A 20796-nucleotide genomic window follows, 5' to 3' on the forward strand; every position below is an offset into this window, starting at 1 on the left:
AGTGCCCAGATAATGATAGGATTTATGTAGGTAATATTGTACAAGCCCCAGCTTGCTTTTAATGTGGCAGCATGAAACAAAATGAATAAGTTGCAAAATGTCACAAATAAAACTTCTCTATGATTCAGACCAAGCAAAACAAACTGTGAGTGTGATCACACTTTTAGTGATATTTCTTATATTTGACGATGCTTACCACAACTCTCTCCCTCTCTCTCTCTCTCTCTCTCACACACACACACACACACAGACACCTTCTCTCTTCACTTGTTCTTCCTCTCCCTGGGTCACCAGCTGCTCTTTAGAAGGCTATGAAACCACTCTTGTGCTTTGTGCTCATGATGATGTTCGGGCACGTGCGTACCTCTAATGAGGTCACAGAGTCTCTCAACTCTCGTCTACATGCAGGGGAATTCAGACCCATTTAATCTGCTAATTGGAAATCAGAAAGCTAACTTCTCCTCTGGCGAAGGCTTGAGAAGAGAAGGGCAGACAGGAAGGTAGATGGACAGACTGCACAATCTGAAGGCCTGTTTAAGATGACAACTAATTGGCCTTTGAAAATCCCCTCTGCCTGCGTCCATTGTTAAAGTGGACGGATGGAGCACATCCCATAGAGTTTTTGTCAGTTTCAACAAGAGACAAGAGCACCCTGTGGAGGAAAGACGTCACTTGTCCACATGGTGCGAAGTACACACATGCACACACACACACACACACACCTAAGATGAAGCATGGGGATCTTTGCTCACAGTAGATAAAGAAAAAAGATGTTTCAGGCCAAGAGATATATTGGACTACTAGGCTGATTTGCTGGCATGGTTTGACTTTCTGTTTGCAAAGGTTAGATGATTTTGACACATTAACGGCATTAAACAATACTGGGGTTTTGTCCTTGGCATGAATTTAATCCACATTAATTTGCCTTACAATGTATTTGGTGCTCTGTAGTCAGTTTGTTTTTTGTGAAGACTTGACATGGCAACACATGGATACACCTGCTGCTGGCTTGTGTTCTGATTATGTAAAATCAGTCTCTCTCAAACTCCTGGGATGTGTGTCTTTATGTGTATTCAGTGTGTGCTATCATTTTTGAACCCAAACTGACTGTATACCTCTGATCTCCAGGAGTCGTCAGACAGCAGCAACACCACTGTGGAGGATGAAGATGTGAAAGGTGAGACTGCAGAGATGCAAAAAACGCCAATGCTCTAAAAAGTCAAGTACTGAAATGTTTGCTGCAAATGAATGGCCAGACTATTTCTGGGAACGTGACAAATGTTGGATCATCACCTGACATTCCCCGTGTATTTGGCGTAATAGTGTTTTTTGCTGCAGCCAGTCACTGAACAGCCTCTGTCGCCACTCTAATCATACATATCACATGCGGCAGACATGTCATTTCTTTAAGCAATAGGGGCATTAAATCAAGTTTCTGACAATCAGCGTGTCGCACACTCAGCCAGAAAGTAGAGGACAATTGGTCCATTACTGTTCGGTTGGGCTTGGGAAGTTTTCAGACTTGTATTGGTGGATTGTGACAAGTTTTTTCATTAGCAAATGGATTCTTTAATTCTCCTTGCAGTAGAAGTTGTACATTATTTGTTACTGGTAGAATTATTGCACCTGAAGGAGTCTTTATGAAATTGGGCTCGGTTGGTGCAAATTTTAAAAGTTTAGAAATGACAGTTTAACATCCTGACAATCCAGAGAGCCTCCAAGTAGCACTCTCACAACTGAGGCTTTGCTTTGCATGAGCTTCTTGTTTATTAGACAGCCATATCACAAGCCTGAGGGTGGTAAGGTGCTTTGATGCTGACTGCTGGAAACTCTCTTGTGGCTGGCTTTGTCTTCATAGCGGCTTAATTGAGTTTTTTTTTCTCTCTCTCTCTCTGAGTTGTGTTTTATATTCTGCAAGTGAGCATTTGTGCCATCATGAAAAAAGCTAAGATATAATGTGGATCAAAATGATTAATGACTTCATTTTTTTAATGCAGTTAATGTCTAAACAGCACATGCTAAATATGCAGGGATTGTTATTTTGAATAGAAGACACACACTTAGATGTGGTATGGATTGTGAAAGCAGTCAACCGGCTGATAGATGACCTCCTGCTGACCCCTCATGGAGCCTGGCTGTATTGCTTCCTTCTGCTGGTTTTTCAGAAAGACTGAAGAAGTGTGTTTGTGTGTGTGTGTGTGTGTGTGTGTGTGTGTGTGTGTGTGTGTGTGTGTGTGTGTGTGCGTGCGCGCGCGCGTGCACGTTTGCCTGATAGGTGATAGGGGCGCAGTGAAATGTAAAAGGCCTTGTAGTGCTGTTGTGGTTCAGCTTTCTCAAAAGTGTTGGCGTTTGGCTGAAATTTTAACACTGAGAAACACACACCTCTGAAATACCAACATGTCTGTGTGGGGTGTCAGCTTGTGGAGTTGTGTACTCGTGTTGTGAGCCTGTGTGTGTGTGTTGCTTGAGGCTAGAATTGTGAAATGTTTGTCTTTAGAGGCGCGTATCACACATATCAGGAAATAACTTCACAAAGTGCGTCTGTATCTAGCCTTTTTTTGTCTGCTGTGTGTGTGTGTGTGTGACTGAATCTATGTTTGTATGACTGTGTGCGTGAGTGCGTGCGTGTGTCTACTTATCTATGCCAACACACTCAAACACCCCTGTTCTTCACATCCAACCAGAGTACAATGCATCTAAATCGGGTCATGAATGTATCATTTCGGTGCCAGGCATACAGAACAGAATGTGCGCTTCTATCTCCCCCTCCTCTTCCTCCTCCACCTCCTCCTTCTCCTCCCTATAGAGCTTTGCTGCTATGTCACAAATTCCCTAGCAACCATGGCAGAGCCATCATTAGCCAGTGTTGCAAAGATTAGCAAGTAGTACTCAAGTAAAAGTACTCATTAGTTTACTGGTGTCATGTCTGTGACACCAGTAAAATAATCATGTATATGCCATTTGAAAGTTGTGTACAAGCGATTCAAGTAAGATTGTTCGCTCTTTTTTGCTCACTTTTTCAAATTATATGGGGCCAAGAAAATGTGTAATTCCATCTTAAAATGATCCTTGATGGACTTAGGAGCATTACATCATCTGAAAATCCTTTATTCCCCCAGACTCTACTGTATACAGTGCTCAGGGAGTGTACAGTACGGTATACAGTACACTCCCTGTGCACACTGTGAAACGTGTCCTCCCCCTGCGCATTTCCTTCATTTCCAAGTCCAAAATTGGAACCCTACCGCCCCACCCCTCTGGCAGGAGTGGAGAGGGCAAGGGCACCTTGAGGAGGGGGGTCGGGGCTAAAGGGAGATGTAACTAAATTTAGCCCTGGTAGCAGGAAATGTGGACAGGGTGCCCAGAGAGGCGTTAAAACACACCGCTCTGCTAGCGCCACCCTTAGATAGCATTAGTCTCACATAGCACTTTTCAGACTCTTAAGATACAAACCGGCTCACAGCACGGTTAGCGCCAGAGAAAACTACAAGAGCCAGGTGAGTGAGGGAGGAAGAGGAGTCATGTCTGAGTAGAACAGTTTGTGTCATGTTGGCCTTCGTAGGATCTCGTCAGGTTAGTGAGTGCTCGACAGCTGGTTTGTAACCCAACACCTGTGCTGGCGTTCGGAGCGTCTGAGCACATATCTGCTCTGTTACTCTCAGTACTTTGACGGTGGTTGTACACGTTACACATACTGTTTTCTTAGGGCTGCTTGTTGTGAGTCGTTAATCTACAGTGTTGTTGTATGGGTGATCTTTTTTTTTTTTTTTTACCTCCGTTATGATTCATAGGATTACCTGCTGTTAAATTGCTAATCCTGAACTTCTTATTTTTGTGGCATGTGTGGAATTAGGTGCTAATTGCTGGGATGTTTCTGCACTTCCGAGGGACCACCTGTCAATCAAACAGTGTGGGCTGTGCTATGATGTCTCTTTCTTTGGATTTCCCGTTGATTGTATTTCTGTAGTTACAATTTTTAGCTGAGAGTAGGAAAATTGACGGATTACTGATGCAAATGTTGTGGATTGTTTGTGTTGGTCTGTGAATTTCATTTGAGAGGATGCAGTCATACCTCTCATAATGTGGTATTGTGGCAGGAATCTCCTGGGTGTGTTTTTTTTTCCTCTCTTTTCTCTCCCGCCAGTCTCGTGCCATCTATTTTTTCCTGCAGGGACTGTTTCTTTCCCTCTGTGCCAGCTGATTAAACATTGGCGCGGTAATGAGTAACATCCAACTGTCTCTCATTACCATGGCCATCACCATTGTCATCATCCATCCTCTGCTCACTGAAAAGACTCCCATAAAAGTCTCAGCAAAACCTCACGTACTGTACAGTTGTAAATCCTGCTGTAGTCATTAACTTTGATAATGAGTAAAATGCTTCATTTCTTTTCTTTTTTTTTATGAAATTTGGCGACAGAAGACTGTCTGTGAAAGTAGCTGTAATTTCTCAGAGCGAGAAAAGGCTTACTGCATTTATCATCGTCAGTATTTATCTGCCTCTACCGCTTCATCTCACTTCGCCCCTCCCATCGATCCTCACTGTGACACTTCTGTTGGGTTTTTTTTGCTTACAATATGTGCAGCTGGTTGTCACCTCTCTTTGCATACGTGTGTGTTTGGTGTCATTCTGTGCGTGTGCATGTTATCAGGAAAGAGCTTAGACAACAGCTCGCTTAAGGCGCAGTCCAGCACAAGCTCCCAGCCTGATAGCTCTCAGGGCTCCTCCGCTGCTGTGTACTGTAAGTCAAGCACGGCCCGCCAAACGCAGCCTGTAATGCACGCACATTCATATGCTCGACTAGCAGTTCACCTTGACTAAATCCTTCCTTTTCCATATTTCTTTTAGCATCCCTGCATGTATGAAAAGCATCTATTAGCTGCCATTTAGCACCACTAAAGCCCTAAAATACTTACACTGTGCCTCATTCCTCTGTGAGTTTTCTTAGTCAGCACCATTCCTATATCTTACTATCAGACAGTCTAAAGCATCTAGTAACAGCGTAAAAAACAAGTCCTTCTGAAAAACTGTGAGATGCTTTGTAGTATTTCTGCTCCTCTTCAATCCCATCACCCCGTTCCGCCCACGCCACGTGTGTTTAGAATAACTCGTTGTCTCCCTCTCATGGACAAATCTGGTATAGCAACACAATACTGCTCCATGGCAATCTGTGTCTTAACACTGGTTTTCAGACATTTCTAAGCATGAATTTTGCTCTGTCTGTATGTTCCCTGCACTGTCTTGTCTTGGAGAGCTCTAATGATACATCCAGCACCACCATTTCATAGTAAATGAGATGTCATTGCTGTTTGCATTTGATCAATCTCACCTTTTTTCATGTTTGGCTGGGTGTCCTGCTTGTCTTAGATCCCTCCAAAACAAAGTTTATTCATCTGAATGGCCACAGTGCTTTGGTCAGCCTTCCATTTAAGTGCACCGTCTCCCATGTTCCTCCTTTCCTCCCTCCTAAACTCAGCTGCCACAAAGTTTGCTGACCTGCTGGGCTCAGTGCGCAGGGGCTCAGGGCCCACATCCGACAGCGAAGGGAGATCCAGCACCCCGCCTCCCGCTGCCCTCTCTGCCCCCTCCCCTCCACACACCCCTGTTGTCCCCATGCAGAGTAAGTAGAAAAGAGCAAGAGCAGGGAGTTTACAGTAGGCGGCCACCAGGTGACACTTTAAAAACCGCGTTCCCTTGATAAGATGATGCGTCAAATGATGGACTGTCTTTTTGGGAAAGGAAAGAAATCAAACAGCTCATTTTCTAAGTTCTACATGATAGCTCTCTGAAGGGAGGATTGAAGTAGCACTAAAGAGATACAAAAATATGAAAGCCACTTCAAACTGCAGAGTCACAATAAATGGTCGTGATGAGATTTTAAGCTGAAAAAAACAGACAATGAATTGATCCTACTTATAAGTATAGTCTTTGTCCCCAAAGACCAATATTGTTTATTCTTCTGTGCTAGACTCCTCCATTGCTGCCAAAAAAAGTATTAAAAACACAATTAGCCACATTTTGCACTTGTTTTTGCATTATAGTGAACATGGGCACTGAAGTTTGTTTTTGGGCAGTCCCACATACGGCCGCTGTAAACACTAAATGCTTCAGCACGTGTATTATTCCGCTGCTGAAAATAGTCCCAAGCAAATGCACTGAACTTAACTTCCTCTAAAACTCCCACATAAATGCCTGACAGCAGAATATTGCAGTCTTATTTTGTAATGCTGCACTGTGCAGTATGTAGTAAAAGTGGTTTAGCTGTGTTGATGTAGCTGATGAAACCATTTTGTGTGAAAAAGTGTGATATTAGAAATACACTGTAGGTCAATTTACATAATAGACAAATCCCTGAAGGAATTTCCTTATTTTTCATTCCTTTGTTTTCTTTTTCCCTCTGCACTGTTTCTAATCTGTTCTTTTGCATTCCTCCACCACCACCCTCCCACCCATCCATCCATCCATCCATCCATCCATCCATCTATCTGCCTGGACGGCACTCAGTGTCTCGGCTCACAGACCTGGTAAGCAGCGTTCGCAGGGTGCCGGCAGCCCCTGCACCCGAGGGTGACGCTGCGCCGGTGCCTAGCGCCAGGCCCGCCCCTCCACCTGCACACACCACCTCCCCACCTCCCCCCCACTCCCCTTCCAGCCCTTCCTTGTCTTCCTCCCAGAGTGAGTACTGAGTATGGGAGCCAATCACAGGGCTTAATCAGATGACTCATATTTGTTGTAGTGCAGGCCTGTGTGTGAGCACTTTGAAACTCAAAAAAGTGTGTTATGTTTTTGGTAAACGGATACATAGAGTAAAGCACCTTGTGTTAAACTGTGCTTTTCTCAGCTAAGTTTTAAACGAAACTGCCTGGATGTGTGTGCTTAGTGCTTATTAACTCCTCTTCACTTTGCTATGGACCACACTGCTGAGTGCAGATGGATTTGTGCATCGTTTGGTGGCTTTTGACTATTAGCCATGTTTTCAAATACGTACATGACATTGCTTGTGTTGATATAAGGAGATGCCTTGTGTGTGTGTGTGCTCATACTACAGTGCGTTTGATGTTGTTTGGGATCACATGATGAGCAAGGTTTATGGTGCACAGTGTGTGTGCAGATGTTTGATGTGCAAGAGTTGTGCTCCCACACTAATTCAAGAGTGAGTTCACTTTCTGTTCAGGCTTCTCAGTTGTTTGTTCTACTGAATCAACATATAGCACGATGAAAGAAGTCCCACAATGAAGCACATCTTTCCAGCTCATATAAACAAGTTTATTTTCACAAATCACAGTAAACTCCGTCAGTATGAATGTATGTTGGGGTTCTAACTGCCTTTGCTTGAGCATCTGCATCGTTGCATTAATAAATTCAACTGCTCTCCATCTGACCAACTGTTTTAATTACACTGATTAACTTCTGTTCCTATTGTCCTCTGCAGCACGCAAGCAAGAAATTATAAAGATCACTGAGCAGCTGATAGAGGCAATCAACAATGGAGACTTTGAGGCATACGCGTGAGTCTGTGCTTTTGTGTGTGGTTTTTGTTTGGCTTGAGTTCAAGTGCATAGTTTAAAGTTGGTGCTTGCCTTCATGAACATGTCCTGCTCTTTCCGCTCCAGTAAGATCTGCGACCCTGGACTGACTTCGTTTGAGCCGGAGGCGCTGGGCAACCTGGTAGAGGGGATGGATTTCCACAGATTCTACTTTGAGAACCGTAAGACTGATAAACTTTATCATCATTTTTTAGGTCATGCTGTTGGAGTCTTTCTTGTAAATAAGTATTTTCTTTTTCCTTTTTTTTTTCTTTTTGTTATTTATCTTTAGTTTTGGTGTAAACGTACACATCTGATTAGACTGAATCTCAAAATGGGACTAAAAAAGAGAAATGTGGTCAGTGGTCTCTCATTTAGGTGCTGCACATGTCTGCTTTTGCCCTGTTGCCGGTTTCAGGTGTCAGGTATAGATCACATTAGGAAATGTTTTCACATGGAAGTTATGACATCTAAAGAAAGCCCTATGTGGAAAAAGCTAGAGTCACCAACAGTGGCTGAATATATTCCCTGACACGGTCCAAGTTTCACATCACATCACAATTTGTTGAACCTGTCCTCAAAATTCAAACAGTTAATATTCCCATCAGTACGGGGTGCCGTTGTTGATACAGTACATGCTTTCATTTACATCTGAGCTGTATGAAAGTGCATAATAGTAGTAATAAAAATAGAGGAGTTGTAATCCTGTCGTTGTTGTGTAGTCCTGCTCATTCTCTCTCCTGACATTGTTCTTGCCTTTTTCTTCTCTTTCTCTCTCCCAGTTTTGGCTAAGAACAGCAAGCCCATCCACACCACCATCCTGAACCCCCACGTCCACCTGATCGGCGAGGACGCAGCCTGCATCGCTTACATCCGCCTGACTCAGTTTGTTGACGGCCAGGGTCGGCCGCGGTCCAGCCAGTCAGAGGAAACTCGCGTCTGGCACCGCAGAGACAGCAAGTGGCAGAACATCCACTTCCACTGCTCAGGCGCACCAGCTGCGCCGCTCCAGTGAGGTACGGACTACAGCACTGGGACAACTGGCAGAAAACTGACAGCAGAAGGTGTTCCTCTCAGAGCATGTTTGTACTCTTTTACTTTTTTCAAACTCCTACTTCGGGAAGGAGCTGCAGCACGTGTATGATTTAGGCAAAGAAGCATTTTCTGTGGCCAGATTAAGACATAAACACTTAACTGATGCTTAAAGGCAACAACCAACAAAGTGGAAATAGAGGATAGAAGCAGAGAGAAATAGACCGACAGGTAGAAAAGTGCTCTAATCCTAAACTTACTGTTGAGAACACTGGAAATATTTATTTTTTTAGTGCTTGAGTGAGAGGTGGAAGTCGGCAAAGAAAATCAGTGTGTTTCCTCCAGCCTTTGGTATGCTAATAGTCTTAAGAAAGCGTAGCAACTCTGATTTAAGATAATTTATTGGGTACCAGTACAAGTTACATGTACTGTGTGGTGTTTCTGTCCACTGAATTTTTATTTATTTAAATGTTATAGCAGCAATAAGCTGATGCTGAAGCAATTACCTCCTGCTGTACAGTAAACCTAGAAGTAGACGGAGCAGGTCCAGCAATATTTTCATTCATTATCATTCGATTCCGTCAAACTTTTATTATCTTTATTCATATGGCAACTTTTGCACCTGAGCCAAGCATGAAAACATTTTGCAAGCTATTTTGTGACATTCCCATTCTTTTTTGCTCAAAATAAAAAGTCATAAAAGCATGCTTGTTTAAGATACACGGTCTGATAGCTGAGAAAAGAGTTGAGTTTCCTCCCTAACAGAAAACTGTGACCGTGTCCAGCTTGAATTCATTTCAGGATTCCAGTGTTGATTGTTTGTCAAGAAACACTAGGGAGTTTCACCAAATTGTGGCAAAATACTTGCGTGACGTGCAATTATACCATTGTGTCAAGACTTTGGAACACTCTGCTACTTTTCCAGTTTCACTTTCTTGCAGAGAGTTATACGAAAAGGTCGATACCACTCTGATATCTGCGAAGATGGAGCCAGACTGCTGCTGGCTTAGCTTAGCATATAGATCAGAAACAGGGGAAACTAGCCTGCCTCCAACTACCAACACCTCTGAACTTGTCTAATTAACACAGTGCTCTGGTTTATTTAACTCGTATATGACAAGTTTTAGAAGTGCTGGTAGGTAGATTTTGTTGTCTTTGGACAAGGCCAGGCTAGCTGTTTAACACTGTTTCCAGTTTTTATGCTAAGCTAAGATAACCACTTTCAGTAGCTTCATATTTATTGTGCAGACCTGACCCATCTAACATTCTGCAAGGAAGCGAACAAGCCTCTATCCCAAAATGTCAATCTATTCCTTTAATTTCAAAGGGTAGGCTGCACTGATCTCAGTCACACTTTCATTTATTTGACGCCGTTTTGTTTCCCTGCTCAGGGTTGAATGCCATAGCTTTGTCTGTCAGGAGTGCTCTGCTGGAGAGAGAGAGGAAGAGGAGGAGGAGGAAGGGATGAAAGAACAAGTCCAGTGTCAGTTTGGGGACAGGGCTCCTCGCCCTTTAACAGCAAACCCTCCCTCACTGGACGCCCAGCCTCAACACCCCCAGCATGCATCTCGTCTTTTACTACTACAGCGCCCTGTCTGTCGCCTGCCCGGCAACATCTTCTGACAACCATCAAACAGCAGCGACTGAACGTCCAACAGCTCGACATCCTTCACCCCCTCCGGCTTCCTCTTCTTCCCTCCGGCACACTGGGTGATTGGTGGGGGTGGGGCTGTTTTCAGCACTCGTTGTGATTCCTTCTTCCCGTGGTCTCCTCCCCTCGTCCCCACTATTTTTTGTGACACCAATCCTCTTGTCCTCCTGTGAATCCACACTTGTGTGACATAAACACTGCACTGGAAATACAGTATGTAAAGTTTTAAGTAAAATCTATTATAATCATTACTATATTATTATTATGATGACTATTATTATTACACATTTGCAATTGTATATGTAATTTGTATAATTTGAAATTCTCGATGCCAGTGGTTTCTAGAGTTGAAGGAAATCTTTTTTTGTCTGTTTGTTTGTTTGTTTGTTTGTCTCTATCTTTTTAAGGAAGCATGTTTTTTTCCCCATATTAACAGTGGCTGGTTTTTATTGTGGCTATTAAGTGGAAAATGATATTGGCAGTTTTTGTAATTCGCTTCTTGTATGTTTGCTATAATACTGCGCCCAAACTCATGGTCAACATGTTTTTGTTTGTTTGTTTTGGGGTTATTTGCTGTGTGTGTGTGTTTTTCGTTTTTTGATATTTTTTTTTTAGTGTCTGATGGTGTTCATGTAGAGTGAGTCCTTACGGTTGCGGAGTGTTTGCTCGTCCAAACATGGTGACTCTGCACAGTAGGAGGAACCCATTGTTTTTCCCTCGATGCGGCGTGAACGGCAGGAGAGGGGGTTAGCTAGGCTCAGTGTCTTCCCGCATCAAAAACCTGAACATTTCACACATAGAGCGAACAGCATGCAATAGGAGTTTTAGCGTGAATTTACTTTTACATCTTCATGTTTGACGCTGTTGTGATAGAGAATGCCATGCGCTCTAGCGCCCCAAGTGGTGAGGTTTAGAAAATGAAGACGAAGAAGACATGTTGCTTTTTTTCCGTTAGCGACAGTGGTCCTTGTTTTGCCTTACTGCAGCCATGAGAAAAATATTGTTTCTCAGCACAGTGAGAACATTTTATTATAACAACACGCTTTTTTTGTTGTTAAAACGACATGCCAACTTATTTTGTCTTAATAATAAACTTATTTAACAAATCATCTTATCACATTATGACGAAATAAGTTGGTTTGTTACTAGAAATTATTTTTATGTTCCATGTTGTAACAAGAAAAGCATCCAGCCTAAAGAGGAGATACCATAGCCAATGTCAGAGAAACAGACGATGATTCATTTGAAGGAATCATTTGACCTTTATTTATTGTTGTGTGTGCTAGTGGAGATGAACACATTAAAAAGAGTTTTTAATCATGCAGGGCTGTACAAAAGAAAGTATGTTTGACCGTAGAGGAAGCATCATTTCTCCTAAATTATGTGGAGGGTCATGAAAGGCTGCATGGGTACCAGGCCCACTCCTGTTTTAAAGTAAACTCAGGATTATGTTTAATCCAGAGCTAGCCTGATCTTTGACCAGAGAAATCCCAGCAGGTTTAACTGGACATTTAAACACTGACAATTTATTGCTCTGTTCTACAACAAACACTTGTTGAACAAATTCAAGGCCATCCTGTTGGTAAAATACCTACATCACTGCTGTAGTATAAGGAATAGAATTCACCTCAATCATTCAATCGGTCAGTATGACCATTTTGGTAGATTAATAAATCCATCTATATTTTGTATATGTACGTATTGTATTGTGTTTCCCACTAAAACTCTATAAAACATTTAACTGCTCAGTGAAACTAAGACAGATGAGAAAGGACTGCATCAAAAATACTGTACGCTATTTTTTTGTTCTATCAACACACCAACTTGTGATATAATGAGAACAGCTTCTTGTTATCATGGAATATTATGGTATGTCACCATAACAAATGAATTATGTCTTACCGTTACATCAGCGTATCTTGTCATAATTGCAACATTTTGTCAAGATGAGAAACTGAGCACCATTTGTTGGTCACGTGACCCCGCACCTCTGTCTTTTCTCAATCAATGACGAATCCTGAAACTGAGTGAGTGAGGGAGGGATTCAGCCTCGACCCCTGTTCCCACCGGGAGCCTTTTTGTTTGTTTGTTTGTTTTGTATTTTTTTGTTTGGGCTGGTGGTGCTAAAAAGGTGCTCGAGGAGGGACACTTGTTGGTGGCTCCTGACGTTGCTAGGCGACAGCTGAATACCCGCTTGAAGCTCAGTGCGCTTTTCCTAGAAGTCGTGATATTTTTAACTCGCTAAGATTGCCGTGCTGTTTGGAACACAACAGCAGGTCCTTTTCTTTTCAGTCAGAGTGACAAAGCTGCAGACGTCAGTGCTCTAAAGAAAGGATCTGACCTTTCTCACCTCTACAGCCACAGTGCAGAGAGCTGCTGCCGCTGCCTGTTGGTCGATATGAAGCACAAACACACAGAGAACTAATCCTTTGGTCCATATCAGTAATGAAGAAGGGTATGAAAGCTTAAAGCCTCTACGGGTGTTTTCCGGCATCCCGTGAATTGAACGTCTGTGAATTGTGAGGTTTCGCTTTGCTATTCTGTGGTCTGGTTCCTCATTTCAGGGCAGTCCTTTCCCGCAGGGTGCAATATTTGTATGTGTGTGTGTGTGTGTGTGTGTGTGTGTGTGTGTGTGTGTGTGTGTGTCTGTTGCTCTCAGTGTGTATTTTTTTAAAAACCTGGCAGGGGTGGGAGGTGTTGTGTGAGAGATGGAAGGAGAAGGCTTTATTTCGGAGGACGCATCAGTCCCCTGCCTTCATCCCGGGACTTTTTTTTTCTCATGGTTTGCTCTGTTTTTTTCATGTATTATGTTTTTTCTTGTATTATCAGCTTTTTATGATTATAAAGTGCTTGTGCCAGGAGAGGCAGGTTTAATCCGACGGACTTCGCAGCACTGAAAACTCTTTTCGTGGGGGTTTGACTTGCAATCGGCTCCTCTGTACTTTGCTCGTCCACCATTGGCTGCCTTCACATTTGTCTCGACCCTATTGGTCAGACCAAGATATTAAGAGACCGGGCAGTCGGTTTGGTGAATAGTCCTCAGGTTTCTATTTATTTTAAATATTTATTTATTTATTTTAGTGCATATTTTTATTGTGCTTCTCTCTTTTTTGTTTTGTTTTCCTATTGTGTACAGCTCATGCACATGTGCAAGTACTGTCTGTTGTTGTTCAAAGGGACACTGCTCCATGTTAAACATGACTGTTTTAAAGGGATAGTACACCCAGTTTGCATCCTGCATGTGTTTTTCTGCAACGACCAACATGGTGTGACTTACTTTTTCTGTTTTTCTGCTATTTTTTCATCTGCTACTTTGAAGTTTATTTTTCACTTTGTTTTTGCAGTTTTCTGCTGTCAATTGTTTTTCTTCCATGTAGCTCATTACCACTTTGCCAGAGTGGGACATCTCTCCCATTATAAATCACAGAACACATATTTTGTGTGAACTATCCCTCCAAAGGCTTCATCGCCTTTTTTGAGATGATGAAGCGGTTTTCGAATGAAGGTTTTTCAAGGCGAACCACGGAGTCGTTGTATTGTACTCATGTCTCATCCAGTAACAGTGTTAATGCCTAGTTGACCATGTTTTATACTAAAAGGTTAAAGGTCACCCGAAAGCGTTCATGCGTGATAGTGCTAACCAAACTTGACCCCCACCCGCCTCTGAAAAAAGAAGAAATAGCAGCATGTACAGTACAAAGGTGTCGTTCTTCTGTTTTTCTTAGTGTGTTTACTAGCCTTGAAAATCAATAAAATAAGATTCACATATTTAAGTCGAGGGAGTTCACAGTATTACACAACTGCAACTAACTAGCAGCGTAGCTGGCATTTTCTTTGCATGACAGTCGGGACTCTTGGTTTTTTGGTGTTTTCCATTTTATTTGGTTTCTCATTTTCTACTGAATGCTGGTATACTCGACCTTTCTCTATCTATTTTCTCAGCTTTTTAAGTGCATATAACTATTTTTGTCTCAAGATGATATAATGAAGATGATTATGATGATCACATTAATGATATTAAAGACTGTGGCACTATGAGGATGACTATGAGGATGTTATGGTGTGATGCAGATTATCTCGCATGCTTTTCTACGGGGCTCTGTGTTGTCAGTGCAGACTGGCTGCCTCTCATACGAGCACCAAGAGTGACTGGTGCGTCACTCATTCACTCACAGCATTCGAGTCTTACAGATTAGAGGCCGTTCAAAGAGCGAATGAGCTCCAGCAGGGGGCGCAGTCACAAAGTAAAGCACAAACGCAAGCAGATGGATGCTGGATTGATGCTTTTTATTGTAGCTGCACATAAGTTGACTTTAGTGTTGAATCTAACTGACAGTCCAGTCAGAGACAACAGCAGTTTGTCAGTGTAGAATAAGAAGAAGCTTCCAGTATAATTGATCAGGGCTGCACAATTATGATCCTGATCAAACTTAGACACCGTGATCATGATGTTGAGACATGATTGTTTTCCTCTGTGGTTCTGGGGAACAAAATCGGTCTCCTTTATTCGTGTGATATCAGAAAGATTTTTTATGCTTTTAACTAAATGAAACGTACCAGTGCTGCCCATAAATCGGGATTCTGTGTGAATGATCAGTGCTGAAATCTTGGTAGAAAGTAATTAATTGTGCAGCCCTACATAAAACTACAATAACTGTCCTTCTATAGTCTCTTGAGGTCAGTGCGGGCTCTTAGTCAGATGAAGCATTACTCAGATCAATGCCGCTGTGTTCACTCTGAACCTCTGCCATCGTCTTTCTCCAGCCAGTGACTGAGTTGCACTGACAACACTGAGCTGGCCACTCTTTGTAGGGTGTCTTTCACTCTTTCTCCCATTCCCTCTGTTTCCAACCCTATTCAATCATTTCTCTGCAGTTGGCTCTTTCTAGTTTCCTTTTGTCTCTTTTTGTCAGTTTGGGTTTCTTCTGTATAATAATATTAATCTAGTTCTCTGATTCTTCGGATTATTGCTCTGTTCTCTTACGTGCTACACGTGTTTCTATAACTTCAAGAAAATGTGTTAAGGTGTTATCAATAAAATGATCATTTAAATAGAAAAGCGAATCAGTTTCTATGATTACAAACACATAAAGCTGCATCTTCGACTTTTGTACTGGTAGAAGTAACTGGGGGCATGAATGAACTCAGTGATGTTTTGAGCAGAATATTTGAAAACCAGGTAGACGACACACAAGTGTGAACACAATATGAAGTGAATCCTCAGTTATCCGGTGTAAATCCTGACCTTTATCCAACGCTGACTCATGCGCTGATGGGTTGTTTCATATCTAAGGGACAGCTCACATAAACACACAGGAACACACAGCAGCTCCGCCTTAATGAATGTTCAAGAATGATGAAATAAATGCCGCTGTGCAGTCAGAAATATAAAAATTAATATGTCCACCACTAGCAACGTTTAAAAATCAGCATGCACAATTCAAAGACGAGGTCAGGGCGGCGCAGTCAACAATTGAGTGCATATTATGGGAATGAGACTGTGGAGAAGTTGTCTAATCAACTCAAGATTCAAGATTCAAGAGTCTTTATTGTCATTGAGCATGTCAATGAAATTTGCATTGCAACCCCCATGTTAGGAACAGATAGTAAGACAGATAAGATTAGAAAGAATAAAATTAAGATAACTACAATAAAATTAAATAAACATGCAGTAAAAATATTTGTTAAAGCAATTAAAAAATATACCAGAATGAAAATATACTAAGGCAATAAAATATACTAAACAATAAAATATGGAAGTGAAATGTGCAACAGAATAAAATATACAAGCAGAATAAAATACACACAGTAAAATGTACCGACAGAAAAAAATATACCAGTGGACAATGAAATGTGCCAATATACTAAAATGTATATAATTTAGTTAGGTGTATGTGTGTACCTAAAAGTTAAGTACACAGAAGGTGCAGGTGGAGGTGGAGGTGTAGGTGTAAAGTGCGGTGTGCAGTGTTCACAGTTCTCACAGTCTCTCACTCCAGTGAGGGGCTGCTGGGGGTGATAGCTCTAACAGCTCTGGGGAAGAAGCTGTCCCTCAGTCTGTTAGTGGTGGTGCAAATGTTCCTGGACCGCTTTCCTGATGGAAGCGGTACAAACAGTCTGTGGCCCTGATGGCTGGGGTCCGTGGCGATGGATCTCGCCCTCTTCCTGACCCGGCCTTCATATATAGAGTCTAGGTCAGGAAGGGGGCAGCCCACGATGCCCTGTGCAGTTTTAACCACCTGTGCCAGTTGTTTCCTCTCCTGTGCCGTGCAGCTGCCATACCACACTGTCACACTGAGGCAGAGGATGCTTTCAATTGTGGCCCTGTAGAAATTGACGAGCAACCGAGAGGAGAGTCCAGCTCGTTTCAGTTTCCTGACGAAGAAGAGCCTTTGTTGTGCCTTCTTCACCAGGCGGGAGGTGTTCATGGGGAGGGGGGCGTGATCTGTCTTCCTGGACCTCCTGAAATCCACAATGACCCCCTTGGTCTTACCTGTGTTCAGCACCAGGTTGTTGGCTGAACGCCACTGGGTGAGATGGCGTATCTCCTCTCTGTAGTGGGTCTTGTTGTTATTTGAGATGAGACCCACCACTGTAGTATGGTCTGCAAACTTCACGACTGTGTTGGTGGGGTGTATGGCAGCACAGTCGTGAGTAAATGGGGCAAAGAGAGCTGGGCTGAGCACACAACCCTGTGGCGTGCCCGTGCTGAGGACCAGAGGGGATGATGTTGCGTTCCCTATTCTCACCACCTGAGGCCTGTTGGTGAGAAAGTCTCTGATCCAGTGGCACAGTGACTCAGGCAACCCACCGCGTTTAGCTTCAGCGCCAGCTTGTCTGGGATGACGGTGTTAAAAGCTGAGCATCCTGACGTAGGTGTTGGGCTGCTGCAGGTGAGTCAGGGCTGTGTGCAGGGTGATGGAGACAGCATCCTCTGTGGACCGACCATCTGTAGGCGAACTGAAGGCTGTCTAGGTCCGAGGGGATAAAGCCTCTGATGTACCTGAGAATAATCCGCTCAAAGCACTTCATGATTACCGGGGTCAGAGCAACAGGCCGGTAGTCATTCAGGCAGGTGATGGATGTCTTCTTCGGTACCGGAATGATGGTGGAGGACTTGAGGTACTCAGGAACCGTAGACAGCTGCAGGGACAGGTTGTAAATGTCCAGGAACACTCCTGCTAGCTGGTCAGCGCATGTCCTCAAAGTCTTGCCTGACACCTTATTCGGTCCTGCAGCTCTGCGGGTGTCGAGCCTCCTCAGGGTGGATGTCACCTGGTGCTGCTGCAGGACGAGGGGCTGGTTCTGCTCCTCCAGCCGGGGTAGGTGTGTAGCTTCTCTGCTGCCTGATGTGTCGAAGCGGGCAAAGAAGCTGTTTAAGGTGTCAGGCAGGGTGGGGTCGTGGCTGGCGAGCTGAGTGTTCGGCTTGTAGTCCGTTATGGTTCTGATGCCTCTCCACATGTTCTGTGGGTTGTTGTTCTTGAAGTGATCTTCAATTTTTTTTTGTACTGGAGCTTGGCCTGCTTGATTCCTTTCTTCAGCTCTGCTCGAGCCCTGCTATAAGCCAGCCTGTCACCAGCTCTGTAGGCAGTATCCCGGGCTTTCAGCAGGGACCGCACTGTGCTGTCCAGCCATGGTTTCTGGTTGGGAAACACTGTGATGGTCTTAACAGGGAGGACAGCATCAGTGCAGAACTGAACATAAGACAATACAGATGATGTGTACTCCTCAAGGTCTGCCTCTTCTCTGAACACAGTCCAGTCTGTCAGCTCAAAGCAGTCCTGAAGTGCAGAGGAGGCCTCCTCAGTCCATATCTGTACTGTCCTGGTGGTCGGCTTTGTTCTGCAGGCCAGAGGCTTGTAGGCAGGAATGAGTTTAACTGAGCTGTGGTCTGACATGCCCAGGTGTGGAGCTGCTACAGCCTTGTAAGCAGCAGGGATGTTGCAGTAAACTTGATCTAAAATGTTACTGTCTCTGGTAGGAAACTTTATGTACTTGTGAAATTTGGGAAACACCGCCTTCAGTTCAACGTGATTAAAGTCCCCCGCCACAATCACGGCCGCCTCCGGGTTGTCGTTCATCTGCCCGCTGATCAGGCAGTACAGCTCCTCTAATGCTAACTTAGCATTAGCCCGCGGTGGGATGTAAGCGGCCACAATAACAATGGACGAGAGTTCTCTAACCAGCTTGAACGGTCGGCATTTCACCACCAGGTATTCCGAATCAGGAGAGCAGAACGTGCTGATGGTGTGTGTGGCTGTACACCAGGCATTGTGTACATACAGCGCCAAGCCTCTGCTCTTACCTGAAGCTGCAGTCCTGCTTCAACTGCCAGCTGTATTAAGTAATCTACAGAAGTGCTAATTTGAACAATGATTAATTTTAAAATAACTTGTGAATTTATTGCTGAAATTTGAGGATTTGCTGTTTTTATCTGTCATCTTTCATTTTTTCCTGATTTTTAATCAACTAAAGATTAATTGATTCTAGAAATAGTCTTTAGCTGCAGACCTAATTTACACAATCTTAAAGACAACATCTGATGGATCTGTTGTAATTGTGTTAGAGTTTTGGGCTATTCTAAATTGGGTTGAACCTTGTAGAAAATTATAAACAGTGTCTGACATTATCAAACAATTTCTGCAGAATTTCAACAGTCAAAGAAGCACAAATAAGGAAGGAGACTGAGTTTGAATAAAACTGAAATTATGTGTAGAATATTGTATTTGACACAAATGGTCCACAGTAAAACATTATGCTTATTAAAAAACATCTGAAGGTATTGACAGAAATGCATTTTGAGCAAATTATTTACTGAATTATTTTTGAAAACTTGTAACTGACAATAAACCAACACCATGATAAAAATCCTAATGAATCACTTCGGCCTCACCGTCCTCCCTGATCATCACACAGAAACATCAGTTTGACATATTTTGATGTCAGCAGTTTTAGCATCACCAGCTGCTCCAATACTAAAATATGGGAAGAGTTTCTCAGTGAAAGTGTCTCTGTAAGTGTAGATGTGAGTCATGTCTTCAGGGTCGTAGAAGGACACGTCCCCCATGTCATAGTCCAGCTGGACTCTGATCCTCTGGAGACTCTGCTTCACTCTGACAGTCTCACCAAGACTATTAGTGTATTTTCCACTGCGATGCAATAAACACCAGAGTCCATATTCTGGTGAAGCATGCCGCTTCCCCTTCCTGTCGGCTGACTCTTTAGCCAAACCCACAATCCAGCCAGGATGGTCTCCCACCTCCACCTCCCAGCTGTGTTTCCCTGAGCTGAAGCCCTCAGAGCCCAGAACACTGGAGTGATTAGTGTTTCTCTCTGGATTATCAGGAAGCTGCTGCTTTGTGTCTCCACGTCTCACACTGGTCAGATCATCAGACAGATAGAGCCAGGGGCTTCCAGTGTTTGGGTCCAGAATGACAGGACTGAAGTGGACCTTGTCCTTCATCTTCTCCCAGACTGTGAAGGACAGGTTGCCCAGGTGTTTGGCCACATCTATCAGAGCTCCTGAGAGCAGCTGTGGATCTGACAGGGAGCACTGGACTCTGGCTCTGGTCTGAGTGGCTTTATAACTGCTGAGGAATGGCACGTTGTGTTTCTGCAGGTCTTCTTCAACAGCACAGATACTGTCTGACAGAGAGCAGATCTGCTGCTGAATCTTCTTCATCTCTCTGCTCACAGTCCATTCCTTCTGCTCCCCTTCCTCCCTCAGAGCTGCCAGTCTGGACTCCTCTTCCTCCCTCAGGAACTGGTGGAGCTTGTTGAACTCTGCTCTGATCTGCTTCTCTGTGGACAACAGCTGCTTCTTTGAGTGTTGAATCACTTCATTGTATGTTTCCTCCACTTGTTTGTATGTGTCCCTCTTGTCCTGCAGAGACTTTAAGTCAGATTTCAGCTGGTCCTTCAGGTCACTGACTGCTTGTTCTACAGGAACCAGCTTGTGACTCTGGTGCAGAGAAAACTCACAGGCAGGACACACAGCTCTCTGCTCGTCCTCACAGAACCAATAAGAAACTTCTGGATTTTTCTCACACACAGCCTCCTCTTTCTGTTTTTCTTTTTCTGTCTCAGATGATTCAGCTTTCTGTCTCCCAGCAAAGACATCAGCCAGTTCCTTCAGTATAAAGTTCACATCTGGATCTTCCTTTGAGGACTTTCTTTTACAAATGGGACAGTTTCTGTTTCCAGCTTGTTCCCAGAATTTTTGCAGGCAGCTTGAACAGAAGCTGTGGTTGCAGCTCAGAGACAAAGGATCTCTGAATGTCTCTGAACACACATGGCAACTCAGGAAACTTTCAACGAGAGCAGTTTTCTCAGCCATTTGTATCCAAATTGTCTTCCAAAAGCAGGACTCACCAAGTTACTGTTCCTTCCTTTGAGTGCTGAAAGTCTTCCAGTTGTGTGTTTTTCCGCAGAGATCTCACACCCAGTCGTGGTGTCTCAGCCTTGCTTGACAATATAATTAAATCTGCTTTTGTTTTCACCTCTGTTTCAGGTGAACTAGAAGGAAATGCTGCTATGTCTTGTCAGGGTGGAGTCAGGGTGTTTTGAGAGGTAAATATTTCACTTCA

General features: G+C 43.5%; 2 protein-coding genes across 10 annotated transcripts in view; one reads left to right on the forward strand and one right to left on the reverse strand.

Annotated features, from left to right (window-relative positions):
- Window positions 1-15257, forward strand: part of camk2b1 (calcium/calmodulin-dependent protein kinase (CaM kinase) II beta 1) — a 79407-nt gene extending 64150 nt beyond the window's left edge. For 8 of the 9 annotated variants that reach the window (XM_041936683.1, XM_041936678.1, XM_041936681.1 and 5 more), the window contains 5 exons: window positions 1129-1177; window positions 7434-7509; window positions 7615-7709; window positions 8310-8543; window positions 9951-15257. In XM_041936683.1, coding sequence (XP_041792617.1) covers window positions 1129-1177; window positions 7434-7509; window positions 7615-7709; window positions 8310-8542 — 453 coding nt within the window. In that variant the 3' untranslated portion in view covers window position 8543; window positions 9951-15257. Of the gene's footprint in view, window positions 1-1128; window positions 1178-5477; window positions 5622-6505; window positions 6677-7433; window positions 7510-7614; window positions 7710-8309; window positions 8544-9950 lie in introns of all 9 variants that reach the window. The other variant, XM_041936686.1, reaches the window with a different exon arrangement.
- A 3760-nt stretch (window positions 15258-19017) lies between these two features.
- On the reverse strand, window positions 19018-20546 carry LOC121606952 (nuclear factor 7, brain-like). The gene has a single exon (XM_041937579.1). The coding sequence runs from the start codon at window positions 20544-20546 to the stop codon at window positions 19119-19121; it is 1428 nt and encodes a 475-aa protein (XP_041793513.1). The 3' UTR covers window positions 19018-19118.
- Between the last annotated feature and the right edge of the window lie 250 nt (window positions 20547-20796).

Source organism: Chelmon rostratus, chromosome 5 (genome assembly GCF_017976325.1).
Source record: "Chelmon rostratus isolate fCheRos1 chromosome 5, fCheRos1.pri, whole genome shotgun sequence".
In the NCBI taxonomy this organism is placed as follows: Eukaryota; Metazoa; Chordata; class Actinopteri; order Chaetodontiformes; family Chaetodontidae; genus Chelmon; species Chelmon rostratus.

Bases quoted from the DNA above. Each gene is read 5' to 3' on its own strand.
- LOC121606952 (XM_041937579.1), bottom strand. From the start codon at position 20,546: ATGGCTGAGAAAACTGCTCTCGTTGAAAGTTTCCTGAGTTGCCATGTG.